This window comes from Mangifera indica, chromosome 17, assembly GCF_011075055.1.
Source record: "Mangifera indica cultivar Alphonso chromosome 17, CATAS_Mindica_2.1, whole genome shotgun sequence".
In the NCBI taxonomy this organism is placed as follows: Eukaryota; Viridiplantae; Streptophyta; class Magnoliopsida; order Sapindales; family Anacardiaceae; genus Mangifera; species Mangifera indica.
Window position 1 is genome coordinate 1,943,199 of NC_058153.1, and position 13,852 is coordinate 1,957,050.

Sequence of the window (13,852 nt, forward strand, 5' to 3'; positions counted from 1 at the left end):
TTTGTTATGGTCTTGTTGGTATAACCACAACCGTTTGATTTTAAAACCAACGGTCAGGATGAGACTATGCGATGGCAACTCTGATCTGGTGTACCGTTGGAAATGGAAACAATAGCTTTTCTTTTATTAGCAGGAGGGTGGCAACATATTTATGTCAGGCGTTTGGTAGGGGCAATGCTCATTTACAAGGCTACTAATATATTATTATCATTGGAGATACTTTTATTTTTGAATATATATTAAAAATATTATGTATATTTATTTTTAAATATATATATATAAATATTATTTTATTATATTAATATTAATTCTAATATTATTGATAAAATATCATAATTATTTTTATATATTAATTTTATTAAATATAATAATAATTTATTGTTAATGATATGTATTTTTATGATAATATTTTATTTTTTATAATAAAAACTACATCCTAAATTAAATGATTTTCAAACTTAATTAATTAGAAGGATTCCAATTAAGGAAAGTCTATACCAAATTAATTAACTCCTTTAAGGGTTATACAAATATAATCAAAATCCAAATTTAAATAAGGAAATACCTTTATTGTGATTTTAAAATCAATAAGATAAAGTCAAGAGTTTGATCTCGATATAATGTCAAAGAAAACTTAACTTTATACTCTTTTATATATAAAATTTTCTTTTTTAACATTCAAACTACCTTATTGGAGGTTGGAAAATTAAACATGCTTAAACTTGAAAACTCGAGCATTAATTAGATTTAGAACAATGTAATGTATAAACAGTTTTGAGTACACAATTAGATAAATAAATGATATGTTATTATATAATTAGGTATTATTTTATTTTTAATTCAAAATCATCAAATTATATGATAATATATTATACGTATACTCAATCAATAAAACTATGTGTACCTACTTTGGGTACACAAATGTATATACATTTATATGTGTCCTCATATGATTGGATGAATTTGAATTAAGAATAAAACAATAACCAATCATATGATGACACATATGAATGTGTATATATTTGTGTACCCAAAGTAGGTATACATAGTATTGTTCATACTCAATTATGTATTTAAAACTATATACACGTATTTTTATTATATATGGATTAGTACAAGTTAGCCATGGCAAATCAAAGCAAACCAACATATTAGTTTGCGACACTATGAAAAGATTATGACCTCTCTTTCTTTTGCAAGAGCAAACAGGCAAAAATTAAGTCCTGATAATAAATAATATAAAATGCCAATCAAAATAAAGCTAACTTTGAATGAAGCCACAGGATAGCTCCATTAGCAGGATTGCAGCTTCTTCAACATCCGGCGGAAACACTTGTTTAAGGCCAGAATTCTTGTTTAAACTTAGAGCAAAATCCTTAAAGCAAAGCTTTCTCTGGGATTGATGATGAGGAGGAGGATCTGGAGACTTGTTGCATTGTTTTTTATACTGGGCAATATAGGCTGTACGTGATTTCTTCTCCTTGCTTTGCAACTTCATCTTGCAGTCAGTGGCAACAGCAATTGTGCCGTTTGCAGCTGCTTCCATGGCTGCCCTTCTTGCCTTCCTTTGCCGAATACCACAAGCATTACAAAGGGACTGCACCAACACACAAAATAAGAAAGGTTTACCTTTATATAATGCATTTTTCAAATTAGAAAGAAGAAAAATTCAGGACCTTGGGACCACGAGGGCCGCTCCTCCAGAGGGGGGTGGTGGTGGTGTTACAGTCTGCGCAGACTCTAATGGTGTTGTTGCTGTTAATAAAAGAATTGGCTTCGTTAGTCTCATCCATTTGATATTGAAGTTTTTGGGTAATTTTTGCAGATTCTTCGGTTCTTGTGCAATTCGAGTTCATCATTTTTTGCATCAGCCTCATCTTCGAGGGCATCCATTTAGCTGCTGAACCGTTTTCAGCAGTTTTATTTCCTTTTGTAGCCTCTCTTATATACAGCGACATGTCCATCATCGGCTGAAGTGAGGAAGAAGAAATTGCATCTACATCAGTTAATCCTCCTTCGCCCATGCACTGATTAACCTAAGATCGATCAAGAAAGAGTCAAATTAGCAAAAGGCCAAAGATTTTTATATATGCTGTTATGTGTAATATATATTTCATGTACTATCACTCTAGAATTAAGCCATGATCACGAGAGAAATCAAGAAATTAAACCCATAAACTAGAGAAGAAACACTAAAAGATCAAAGATCAGTATGAGATAAATAATCAAAACCACGAGAGAAGAATTTAAGAAGGTATATAACATGAAGTTGTAGCAAGTTCATGTGATCTTGCCTTCTGATCATGTTGTTGCCAGTCTTCAATTATAGCCATTCTTTGATCTTGAGTTGCGCTAAAAAAAGTAGGACATGAGAGAGGAGGAGGTGGGGGATGTGATGATGATGACAGGAGTAGCTGCAAATGTTGTTCATTGTTTTGCTCTTGTGCGAGTGCAAAAGAAGAGTGAGGTGGGTTCATATAAACAGGTGCCATGGCGAGAGAAGAGAGGGGTCCAGCGAAGATGGACGATATGGAATGGGATAGGGCAAAGAATGATCACAATCCAAAAAGAAACTAGATCAAAGCAGAAAAGGGACTTATAAGGAAGGGAAATAATGAAGAGAGGGGAAGGGAAGAAGAGATAGCTAGAGGCCTGAAAGCCATTCCCGTGACTTGATGTCATCCAAATAAAACAAGACAAACTGAGAAGGAGGGGTAGAAAGCGACAACTCAACCCAGCATGAAAAAGGCCCGTCAGTAAAACTTCTTTTATCTGGCTAGCTACAGGGTTGACACGAACTGTCTGAACCAGGACACCTTTCGGTTGAGGTAGCTTAAAATGAAAAATATTTTGCTTTCGGGTAGATTGAGTTATAGTTAAAAGTTGTTCGAATTTAGTTTAAATAAAAAATTATTTGATTTGATTCAAATTAAATATGTAATTCAAATCAATTATTTAAATTTATGATTTGATTTAATTTATATTTATAGATCAAATTGATAATTTAAATTCATAATTAATTAATAAAATCACATCTTTTTATTTAAATAATATACAAAACTATTTATTAAAGTTATAAATTTGAGTTAAACCGAATTAAAAATTTTAATTATCAATTCTAACTATAAATCTTCATTGAATTAGTCACAAATTTAAACTTCCAATTTAAATAATGTATTCGAGTCAGGCTCAAACTAAACCAAACCAGATCAAATATCTATTAACTCGAATTCGACTCAATTTTAAAAATAAATTGAACCTTTCAATTTAAATTTAATTCAAATTTAAATTAAAGAAATTTAAACAAAATCAGATTAAATTAAACTAACTTCTAAGATCAGGACAACTCAGTTGGGATCAAGCCCTAGCCAGCCATCTCTCATACCCAATTGATCACTTCTCAGTAAACACATAAACCATATATTATATGTGTTTTGTGTCTTCATGCATTTAAGTTTTTATGCCCTACACATCCCATGTCGTCCTTTCAATCTTCTTTTCTCTGCGTGTGGCAGAGGGCAGAAGATTCATATCTACCCCTCTGGGTTTGAAATAGCCAAGATAAAGTCGAGCAATAATTCTATTGCTAAGTTTCCACTGCCGAAGCACAGTGTAACTTGTGCCAATGGAAGATAGATTGGGGAGTGGGATGATGCAGATATATATATACATAAACTGGGAAGAAAGATGGGCTGCATGCATGGGAGCACCTGGTGTTTTAGTGTTGCCAAAACGCCTTAATGGCTTTTGCAGGCTTGGGGCCCTGACAGCCTCTTTTGTCCCCACGTTTTTCTGATCTTTTTCAGTTACTTTTACTGGTAACTATACACATTCATCTCCAGTTAAAGAAATAAATTTATATCAAGCTCTGTTGTCCCTTTTCTTTTTTGTCATCTGTCATTTTGATTCCTTCCTTCCTTTGTTGCCTGGAGAAAGCCCTACAATATCAAAACAACAGAAGGTCTCCCTACAGCCACGTATCACTTCCTGGTCACTTGTCTTGATATATATGTGTGTGGATCAAAGAGGCTACAACGTAACCTAATTCAAAGGAAAAATCACAGTCGTTGCATGGGATATTTTGGTAGACTTTATAAATTATCTATATCACTGAATTATTGAAAAAAAATCAGGTGACCTGTTAAGATAGATTCCGAATATATTTTTCTAATATATATATGATATTATTTTCCAGTATATTTATAATTTGAGACACTATCAGTTTAAAAAAATAGTCGCTTTCATCCCTAAATTGTAAATTTTGGGTTTTAATATTTTTCTAATTATCCCACCACCCCTTACTTTTGAGGACTTTTAACTTCACCCCACAGTACACAAAAGAGAATTCTACTTTCGGCCGGTTAGTTCTTTTCTGATGGTGTTCTCTCGTTTTCCCTGCCATCACTTGTCTCTGTTGGTTCCTCCTCACTAGTTCACCCTTTTTCGGCGTTATTCCTCTTTTCTGTGTATTGGTTACTCTTTTCCGGCTATTCGCTCTTCTTTTTGGGCCATTAACGGGTGTCTTCGGCGCTCGACTTTCGTCAAATAAGCAGTGGAGGCTTGTTTTTCCAGTGACAAAACAGACGACTTTTTGGTCATTTTCTCCCATCGGATCTCTTCTCCGGCTAGCAGAAACACTTTCCAATTTACTTTTAGCTCTCCGGCAGTGGTGGATTTTCTCTCTGACGATCCTGCATTCCATCAGGTACGAGTTTGAATCTTTGCATCGGTGCATATCTTTGCTTAATTTTTGTGTTTCCAATTTGGTTACTGTTTTGATTTTGGATTATACTATACTGTTTGGACACTTGGATAATACTTTTCCGGGTTGGAGAAAAAATTAGAAATTGTATTTTCAGCTTGGATTCTGTTGGGCTTAAATTAATGTAGAATTATCTTGGGCTTGGATTGTGCTTTGACATGTATTGGGCTTTAATTACTATTGACCATTGATAGTCCTAGGCGTGGGTCGCTGTTGGTTTTCTTTTATTGACTGTTTCGGGCTATTGAATTGGTAAGTTTGATTAGGTATTATTTTGGTCAACAATGTTATCTGCATGCAATTGTGTATATAAATGATCATATAATTAAATAATTTTAAATTAAATATAATATAATATCTAATTATATAATAATATATTATTTATACACTCAATTATATACTTAAAAACACGTACATATAATTTTGCTTTATTTGGATTTATTCATTTCATAGATTAGGTGGATATCTCACAGCCAATTAGTGATATTCTTAATAGTACAAACTATGTCTTTTATATCCAACAAATCAAAAGACAAAACACGGAAACATTCAATTATATCGAGATGCTAGAAGAATGAGACAACAAAAACAGTTAAGATGTGTCGAGTTGTGCTCATATCACATTAGTTTAAATTTTGTATAAGAGTCCCCTCAACACTAACCCAATTTGAATTAGATTGTGTAAAAAATTTTCAATTTTAACCCAATCTGAATTATGTTCAGATTGGCCTTGACACAATTCGGAATTGTTTATTTTTTCTACTCTAATAAATATTCACAACGTTTTATTTATCAAATTAACCTAACCTACTTTCTAGAAAATACACTTTAAACCAATTTCCTCCAGAGGCCGTTTATATCTAACGATACCATCGGTCCATCGTCACACATTTTACAGTTCCTCTATCTCCTAACTGGGCACTTTCTGCCGCTTCCCCTCCTCTCCTCTCCTCGGAAACAATGAACGATAAAAGATAGTCATTTTGAGATGTTCAAGCCCAGATTGCAAGCAAAGACATGGATCCAGCTCCAACAAAAAGCGTGAAATATGAAACAACTTGAAGTCTAAAGTTGCAGCTCATCCTCTTACTCAGAAAATCAGCAGCAATTAGATCCACTAAAGCCATGTAAACCAGAATTCCGGCCGACATGGAATCTAAGATGCCTTCGACAATCAAAGCACCTGAGCTGTAGGGGTTGTAAACTGAAGAAATTCCAGTGCCAATGCCAATACCTAAAGGGGTTGTGATGGCGAAAAAGCATGCCATTAGTGTAGCTGATGAAGCCTTGAATTGTGCCTGGGAAATGCAGCCCCCAAGTGCAAACCCTTCAAAGAACTGATGGAATGATAGTGCTGCAATTAAAGGCCTTATTGTACATGGACTCTGTGAAACTCCAAGTGAAATCCCAATAATGATCGAATGTGATACGATTCCAAGCTCCAAAATCTGCGAATCATGAAACGAAATGTTATTCTATTAGCAAATTGATTATAAAGTATGCTAAATTTATTCCTTTATAAAACTGTATACATTAGATCCCAATTAAAGATTGACAAAGCTACCAGCTTCAATTATTGATGCCCACACCACACTATCAAATTAAGGCCATTGACCTACCCAACCCAACCCCATTAGGATTGGATTCGAATTAACCTTGTTTGAACTCGACTCAATTAAATTCGAGTTCAACCCTAAGAGTTTAATATTGTCAAGCACGAATTCAAAGGGTGTTTGGCTCGTTAACCACATAAGTCTTTAAAAAATTGATTCGAATAGATTAAAACAACATTATTTTAAAATATCAATATCAAAACAATATTATTTTATTCATTTTTGGCTCAGTTACAATATCAAACTAAGATCAAAACTCAACTTAAGATGACACTATTTGAGTTCAAGTCAAACTCAAATTTGATTCCCTTCGAACGAGTTAAATTTAAATATTTTAGAGAGCTTGGCAAACTTAAGTTGACTTAAGTTTGAGATTAGTTCGGTTCAAATTCAGTCTTAACCCCATCCATCCATACCAATCCTTTATAATTTTTTTTTATATTAACAAGTAACTCTTATTTAAGTTAAATTGTTGTTTTATAGCTAAACCGACAATAACTTAGGTTTCAAACTTGTATTCTCTTTTTTGGAATATTTTTTACCACTCAAATTAATTTTTGGTTGATATAGATTTATTTATTTTCTTTTTCAAAGATAAATAAGATGTTTGTTATATAATGATATATTATTTGTATATAAAATTAATTATTATTATATAATTAAATAATTTTAAATTAAAAATAAAATAATTTATATAAATTATATATATGAAACAATGTGCTCATTTGCGTGTTCACATGGCACTATAAAACAAAACCGCCACGCGTTTAAGAAAACTAACTACTATCTAGTCAAAGAAGAAACAACACACGCAACTCACAAAGACACTAAAAACAAAAGAAAAAATACCTGCGAAACGACGACGTGCCGAACACCATTCTCCTCGTCCCCATTACCGAATCCGTGCGAGTGGCTATGTCCATGGCCGTGATCGTGACCGTGCCCGTTTATGGGCACATGGGCCGATTGATCCTTGACTTTGACGAGTCCCTCACAAGCGTCCTGCCCATGAGGGTGGTTATGTCTATGGTGCGCCGCGTGCGCATGCATCCCCACAATGTGCATGCCACCGCCTTCCTCCTCTCCAAACACCTTCGCATTCCTCTCCTTGTTGTCCACCACCGGAACAATACACGACTCCGACAATGCATCAACCGACCCGATCCGATCCTGCTCATCAGTCGCCCCGGTCGGCCCCTGTTTCCTCTCGTAATACTGAGTTCCCACAAAATCAACAAGCAGCGTCAGCAAAGCAGCCACCATCGCGAAAAATCCGGAAAACGGGAACTTGGACCATGGGTATTCGGGCAAACACGGGTCATTCAAAGCATTGGAACCTCCGGATAACATGTGCACGAAACCGGTGGCTAAAATTACACCAGCGGCAAAAGCTTTAGCGGCGGCGAAGAGACTTCCGTCGGTGCGTAAAAAACGACGGTGCTTGCCCACAAGAGGAATGGCGACTCCGACAATTCCAGCGAGCAAAATAGAAGCTATAGCAACGAATTTCAGCGTAAACGCCCCCTCCTCGTCACGGCAGGTTTCAAGGTCAGCGGATTTGCAGTTGGCTGTCACCATTGAATCCGAGATTTTCTGCAAAAATGAGCCTGTTGTCGGATAAAACAGAAAAGTATAAAAAATTGTTATGATCATGAAATTAAAATAAAAACCCTAATTAAGATTAAAAGGAAAGGATCAATGAATGGATTTACCAGGAAAAACCTGAGTTTTTGATCGAAAGTAATCGAAAAACTGCAACTCCCAGAGTTCCTATAAAAACCAAAACGACATCAATTTAACAAAAACAGAGGTTTAAAAGAAACAGAGGAGATGGTGAAGATCCCAAAGAATGACCCTCACCTCGATGGATATCATGGGAAGTGAATGGAGTTGGTATAAATAATGGTTATAAGAATGAAAGGGGTTGTCGATGGGATTTCTCAGCGAATAGGAATCTGCATTTATGCACATAAAAACAGAAACAGATAGTTGAAGACGTAATAGAACAGTCTGAAAGCGTAGACGGATGTTGGTAATGGTGTCTTAAATAATCAAAGCTGGATGCATAAAGAGAAAGAGAATAGGCAGAGAGTGTCGACATATTTTCGGGAAAGAAGAGCAAGAGAAGAAGGTTGAGTTTGCAGCTGGGACTTTTTGCAAGAGAACAAGGGGAGATAGTGTCGACATATTTGGGTAAGCCCTTTGTCAAAATTTTGACATATTTTGGTAAGCCCTTTATTAAATTTTTTATCTGCGTGTCGTTTCATTGCTTCTAATTGAGGCTTGCACGTGCTTTGTGATAAGCAGTTGGGCACATTATGAGCACATTGCGCCCACAGGGCTAGACCTGCTCTTTAAAGATGAATTGAGTTGTTGAATAGTGGACGCTTTCTTCAAAAGTAGCAGAATGGATACGAATTTGTGTAAAAATGGTAATATGTCCAAATATACTTTTAATTTAAAATAATTTAATTATATGATGATGATATATTATTATTTATATATAAATTTAAATCTATACAGTTTTATAGTAGTGTTTGATATAATATAATTAAATACATTTATCTTGAGACTAACTTGGATAATTACGATTACTTCTTGTTTTGTCTCAATTCAATTATAAATGAGAATGTTACGTTCTATTTTTCACATCCTAAAAGTCTTTGAGTTTTCAAAGCTTTTGAAACTCTAAATTCCTCTTTTGATAGTCGATTAAGACACACGGTATAAAGACAATATATTGTATAGTACTAGTATATCCATATAGTTTGGTTTTCCATTTAGAAAATGTTTGTTGATCTATGTTTTCTTTTCCCTTGTATAGATACAACAAGATTGATATTACATTTTGTTTATTTATTTATGATGGAAGAGGGAAATATAACATCTGATTTCTCTTTTAAAAAAGATAAATTGTAGATAGATAATCTATTAATTTTTTGAAATAATCGATAATGAAAAAGTATCATCTAAATATCATAATAGATAAATGTAAACGTCCTACGAGAATGTGTAAGAAAATATATTATGATGACTTTTCTAACATGGGTATAAAGACTATTTGATATAGTTTACTCAGTTATCGATCATGTGTAATTATTCTTTTTCCTTGTCCATTTTTGAGTTTGCGATGAAGAACCATAGGTCAAAGTGATTATGATGTTGTTTTGATAGTTACAAGGGTGAGACGGAGCTACTCAAAAGATAAATAATTTTGGAAACTTGTTGCATCTATGAAACTCAAGGTTTTCATTGAATATAGTGTCATGAGTGATCATCGCACCCACCCTTGATATTGTTTGATTGTGCCTTGAATAGTCTATTGTAATTGTTGTTTGTGATTGCGGCTTCCGAATATGCTATTCTTTTATTTACAAGGGAGAACAAGAGAGCAACAGAGATGGTGTTGATTTTATAGAATAGAATCTTACTTCCATTGGGTTGGAGCCTTAAAGTCGAAGATGCGACTATGTGATTTTGAACTTGCTACCATGGACAGGAGTTGGAACTAATCAAGATAACCCAAATCAACACTAACCCAGTCTTAGTTAGCCTCGATATTTGGCCCAAAAATTATTTTAATGACCCAAACCGAATGATCTGATAACAAATTATAACAATTTTGGACTGGGCTTATTTCAATTAAAGCGATGTGTGTCTAAAGTAATTCTCTTAAAAGAAAGTTGGGCTAACGTGGAATATAAATATAATTTTTTTAAATAATATTATATATATATTTTATATATATAAATAAATATATATTTATCTATATTATTATATTATCAGATGTCATTTTATTTTTAATTCAAAATTATTAAATCATTTAATAATATATATAAATATATATTTATTTATACAATATCAATCCTAAAGAGGAGAAATGATTTAAATCTAATCAAAAGGAAAAAAAGAAAATCAACATGTTCTCATTTCTAAACAAAATAAAATAAAATATTATTATATATTGATAATATATATCGTATAATATATCTATAATATTATATAATTTTTAGTATAATTTAATATACATATTTTTTTATTTATATCATATTATATTATATAAAATATATTATATATCATATGATATTAATAAGTATGATTTTAGACGTTTATTTAAAAATATTTATTTATTTATATTATTTTATATTATATGGTGAAAAAACAAAATCTTTGTATTGTTATGTTTATTAAAATTAATTATTTAAACTTACCCATAAACGTTTACGTCGTTAATATGTATAAATAAATTTATATAATTTATGGATTTATTGCCCCGCACAAATTTATCTAACTCCATTATGACTGCGAGCTTTCAATGCGCTGTCGTCTAGAAAATCGAGTAGTTACTAGCACATGCCCCCTTGATCGCCCCAGACTGGATGCTAAGTATGCAATTAAAACCCCAAATTAACCACTACCACCTAAAGTGTTTTGTCTGTTTATTATTGACCTATCATATAACAACACGTGCCTCTTGATTTCGTAAAAACCAAATATCCCAACCGAACAAACAGAACCCTCGGTTTCTTCTTCTCTCCTCTTCTCCGGTATCAGAATCCAGAGTCATGTTGGAACAATCTGTATCTTTTGTACCCTCAATTTTGGCATCAATGAACAGCTGGTTTACTCCCACTGTCCTATTCGTCTTCCTCAACCTCATGATTGGAACCATTGCTATCACTTCGAGCTTGGCGAATTCCCACAGAGCCAATGACCAACAACACACACAACAAGACCATCCACAGCCCCACCAACTCGCTAGATCTCCCTCTGTGTTGCAGAGACTCAAATCCATTAACTTTTACACTTACAGATCCCCCGAACTAAACTCCATTGTCGCTCAAACTCCTGCTATGGACTCCCATTTGACTTATCATCAATCCACTCCTGGATCTCCTTTGTTACAAAGGCTTAAGTCGATTAATCTCGACAACTATTTGTCTCAAGAATCTCCTACTCATCAACAAGAGAATGAGCGTCAGCAAGAACCACAAGAAGAACGAGAGGAGGAGAAGGAAGGAGATAAATACAAATACATCCCAAATGAAGAAGAAGACGCTCCTGATCTTGATGAGGTATATCGAAAACTGAAGCGCAGGCACGTAAGCAGGACCAAATCTGATACCGAACCAGTGGGAGGAGAGATACCCAAGAAGCTACCAGAGAAAATGAAGAAGTCTGCGAGTACAAAGTCTGCCTTTTCTCACTTCGAAGAAGAAGACATTGTTGAGACCCGTAGGCCTGCAACTGCTAAAGAAGGGAAAGCTAAAGAGACGCAAGTGGTTGACGATGAAGTTGATGCTAAAGCTGATGACTTTATCAACAAGTTTAAGCATCAGTTGAAGTTGCAGAGGATTGATTCCATTATAAGGTACAGGGAGATGATCACTAGAGGAAGCGGAAACTAAACTAGCTATAGCTTTGGTTTCGTTGATTAATTTTTTTTGTTTAAATTGAAACTTTAGGAGTCTCTTTCTTGGAATGTAACTGCAGATCTACTGCTTATGTATGCCACTGATATTTCTAGTCTCATTCTGTTTATTCATATGGGGTTGCATGTCCATGGAAGTAAGAAATAGATGCCCGCAGTTGCAGAGGCTTGAATAACAGAAATGCCCGTTGGATTGAAGCGGAGGAGGAGGAGGAGGTCAGATTGTATTGAGTTACGGAAATACCCATGGATATTACGTTAGGTACGGTTAAAATAAAGGGCAGTTTGGTGAAAGGACATTGATTGGTTGGTGTGAAACACGTGGGTGATATTATTGGGTTACCAGGCAGGCATTTTGTGGTGCATGTAAGCTGGGACAGGAATCAATTTGTATGTTATGGTCAGAAATTAAAGGGGATGCATGGGTTGTAATATTGTCAACCGAGAGTTGGTGTGTTTTTGTTTTTATCTTAAGTGCTTCTTTTATATAAATAAATAATTAAATATTATTCTATTTTAAATTTAAAAATATTTAATTACGTAATAATATATATAAATATATATATTTATATATATAAACACATATAATTTTATTATTTTATTAGTTTAGTTGGAACTTTGGGAAGAAACAAATAAAGATTATAGCTATTGTAGTGTTGTGGTCTAAGCATTGAGTATCAGTATTAAGTAATTTAAAATATATTAAAATAACATATGATGCTTTACTTGTGTTCTCTCTCTATATATTTATTTATCTAAATATATTAAATAAATAAAACTTTGTATTCAATAATTAGTTTTATGATAATTATATTATAAGTAATTTAAAATTTTAATTTTAAAATATTATCAAAAGTGACAAAAATAATTTTACTTTATACTCTCGTATTTAAAATCTCTCTCATTCTTTTGTCATATTTAAAATCTCTTTCTTGTCATTTTAATTATCTATTAATAACTTTTTTTTATTTTTTTCAAATTTTTATGTATGAAAATTATTTTTTTAAAATTAAGATAGTATAATGAGATATAATTTTATTTATTTTAATATTAATAATAAAATAATAATTTTACTAGTATAATTAATTAAAAATTTGATATAAATTAAATAATAAATAAATATTTAAATTTTCAAAACTTACCGTAGCTATTTGAAGATGGATTAAACTTTGGCATAAAAAGTAATGACATCGTATACATCATCGAGCCCAACATGCCGGAGTATAAAGGACATTGGAGTCTGACGAAAGCGAAGAAAAAATAAAAGAAGAAATGCAGACTCGGAGAGCCAAAACTCATCGAGACGTTGAGTAGTTTTACATAGACAAAAGAAAAGTTACTGGAGAAAGTAAAGAGAAACGGTGTTTGATGCAGACGGAAGCGAGAAGGGAGGGAGAAGCCAGTCGATTCGGAGTTGATTTAAGATCTGGCCGGAAGCGAGTAATAATAAAGATTAGACAGATAACGGGTTGCAAAGTGTAGCAAGCAAGCAGGTCAATTGAATAAAGGAAACTTTACATTTTGATAAGCCTAGGAGTAAGTGGCTTTGTTTTGTTAAGATGAAATTTATAGTTGGAGGACTACAGTGTGGCTTGTATGGCAATAAGAAGGAAGATGTGTTTGTTATAAATAACACTTACCTCCATAAGTTGCTGATGAAGGATGACTAACTGGCTTGCATACATTTGTTAGTGCAAGGATGTCAAGGGGAGGCCTTCACATGACACAAAGGGACATGTCCAAATAATGGGATGAATTCAAAGTACTACTAGATCAATTTAGGGACATTTTTCAAGCGCCTAAGGAGCTTCCCCCTCTAAGAAAGCAGGACCAGCAGATCATATATGGGCATTTACAAAAAGACATCATTAAGATAATGACCAAGGAGATGTTAGAGTCAGGGGGTTATTCAAGCAAGCAACAACCATTATTCTAGCTTTAAAATGCTGGTGAAGAATAAGGATATTACTTGGAGGTTAAGTTGGGAGATGCAGAAATCTTTTCTAAGGTTGATCAGAATGCATCCCAGTTCAATGGATAAGACTA

The 13,852-nt window shown here is 33.6% G+C and overlaps 3 protein-coding genes across 4 annotated transcripts; 1 reads left to right on the forward strand and 2 right to left on the reverse strand.

The window, feature by feature from the left end:
- Positions 1–1,070: 1,070 nt before the first annotated feature.
- Positions 1,071–2,652, reverse strand: LOC123200310 (putative GATA transcription factor 22). Its single transcript, XM_044615456.1, has 3 exons — positions 2,295–2,652; positions 1,677–2,036; positions 1,071–1,597 (listed from the first exon to the last, which is right to left on the reverse strand). The coding sequence occupies exons 1-3, from the start codon at positions 2,490–2,492 to the stop codon at positions 1,262–1,264; spliced, it is 894 nt and encodes a 297-aa protein (XP_044471391.1). The 5' UTR covers positions 2,493–2,652; the 3' UTR covers positions 1,071–1,261.
- Positions 2,653–5,337: 2,685 nt separating this feature from the next.
- On the reverse strand, positions 5,338–8,507 carry LOC123200669 (zinc transporter 4, chloroplastic-like). 2 transcript variants are annotated; one of them, XM_044615991.1, is made up of 4 exons: positions 8,236–8,507; positions 8,088–8,145; positions 7,225–7,982; positions 5,338–6,210 (listed from the first exon to the last, which is right to left on the reverse strand). In XM_044615991.1, the coding sequence occupies exons 1-4, from the start codon at positions 8,344–8,346 to the stop codon at positions 5,755–5,757; spliced, it is 1,383 nt and encodes a 460-aa protein (XP_044471926.1). In that variant the 5' UTR covers positions 8,347–8,507; the 3' UTR covers positions 5,338–5,754. The 2 variants fall into 2 exon arrangements, with proteins under 2 accessions (XP_044471926.1, XP_044471927.1); XM_044615992.1 differs by having other exon boundaries at positions 7,225–7,968; positions 8,236–8,385.
- A 2,197-nt stretch (positions 8,508–10,704) lies between these two features.
- Positions 10,705–12,327, forward strand: LOC123200209 (pathogen-associated molecular patterns-induced protein A70-like). Its single transcript, XM_044615361.1, has one exon. It carries the CDS (start codon positions 10,941–10,943, stop codon positions 11,781–11,783), a length of 843 nt encoding a protein of 280 aa, XP_044471296.1. The 5' UTR covers positions 10,705–10,940; the 3' UTR covers positions 11,784–12,327.
- The last annotated feature ends 1,525 nt before the right edge of the window (positions 12,328–13,852 follow it).

Excerpts from the sequence above, each read along its gene's own strand:
- LOC123200669 (XM_044615991.1), bottom strand. The coding sequence starts at position 8,346 with ATGTGCATAAATGCAGATTCCTATTCGCTGAGAAATCCCATCGACAAC. Across the intron at positions 7,983-8,087 it reads AAAAACTCAGGTTTTTCCTG|GCTCATTTTTGCAGAAAATC; the intron begins GTAAATCCATTC and ends ATCCGACAACAG. Across the intron at positions 6,211-7,224 it reads GGCACGTCGTCGTTTCGCAG|ATTTTGGAGCTTGGAATCGT; the intron begins GTATTTTTTCTT and ends CATGATTCGCAG.
- LOC123200209 (XM_044615361.1), top strand. The coding sequence starts at position 10,941 with ATGTTGGAACAATCTGTATCTTTTGTACCCTCAATTTTGGCATCAATG.
- LOC123200310 (XM_044615456.1), bottom strand. The coding sequence starts at position 2,492 with ATGGCACCTGTTTATATGAACCCACCTCACTCTTCTTTTGCACTCGCA. Across the intron at positions 2,037-2,294 it reads GGCAACAACATGATCAGAAG|GTTAATCAGTGCATGGGCGA; the intron begins GCAAGATCACAT and ends GATCGATCTTAG. Across the intron at positions 1,598-1,676 it reads GCGGCCCTCGTGGTCCCAAG|TCCCTTTGTAATGCTTGTGG; the intron begins GTCCTGAATTTT and ends GTGTTGGTGCAG.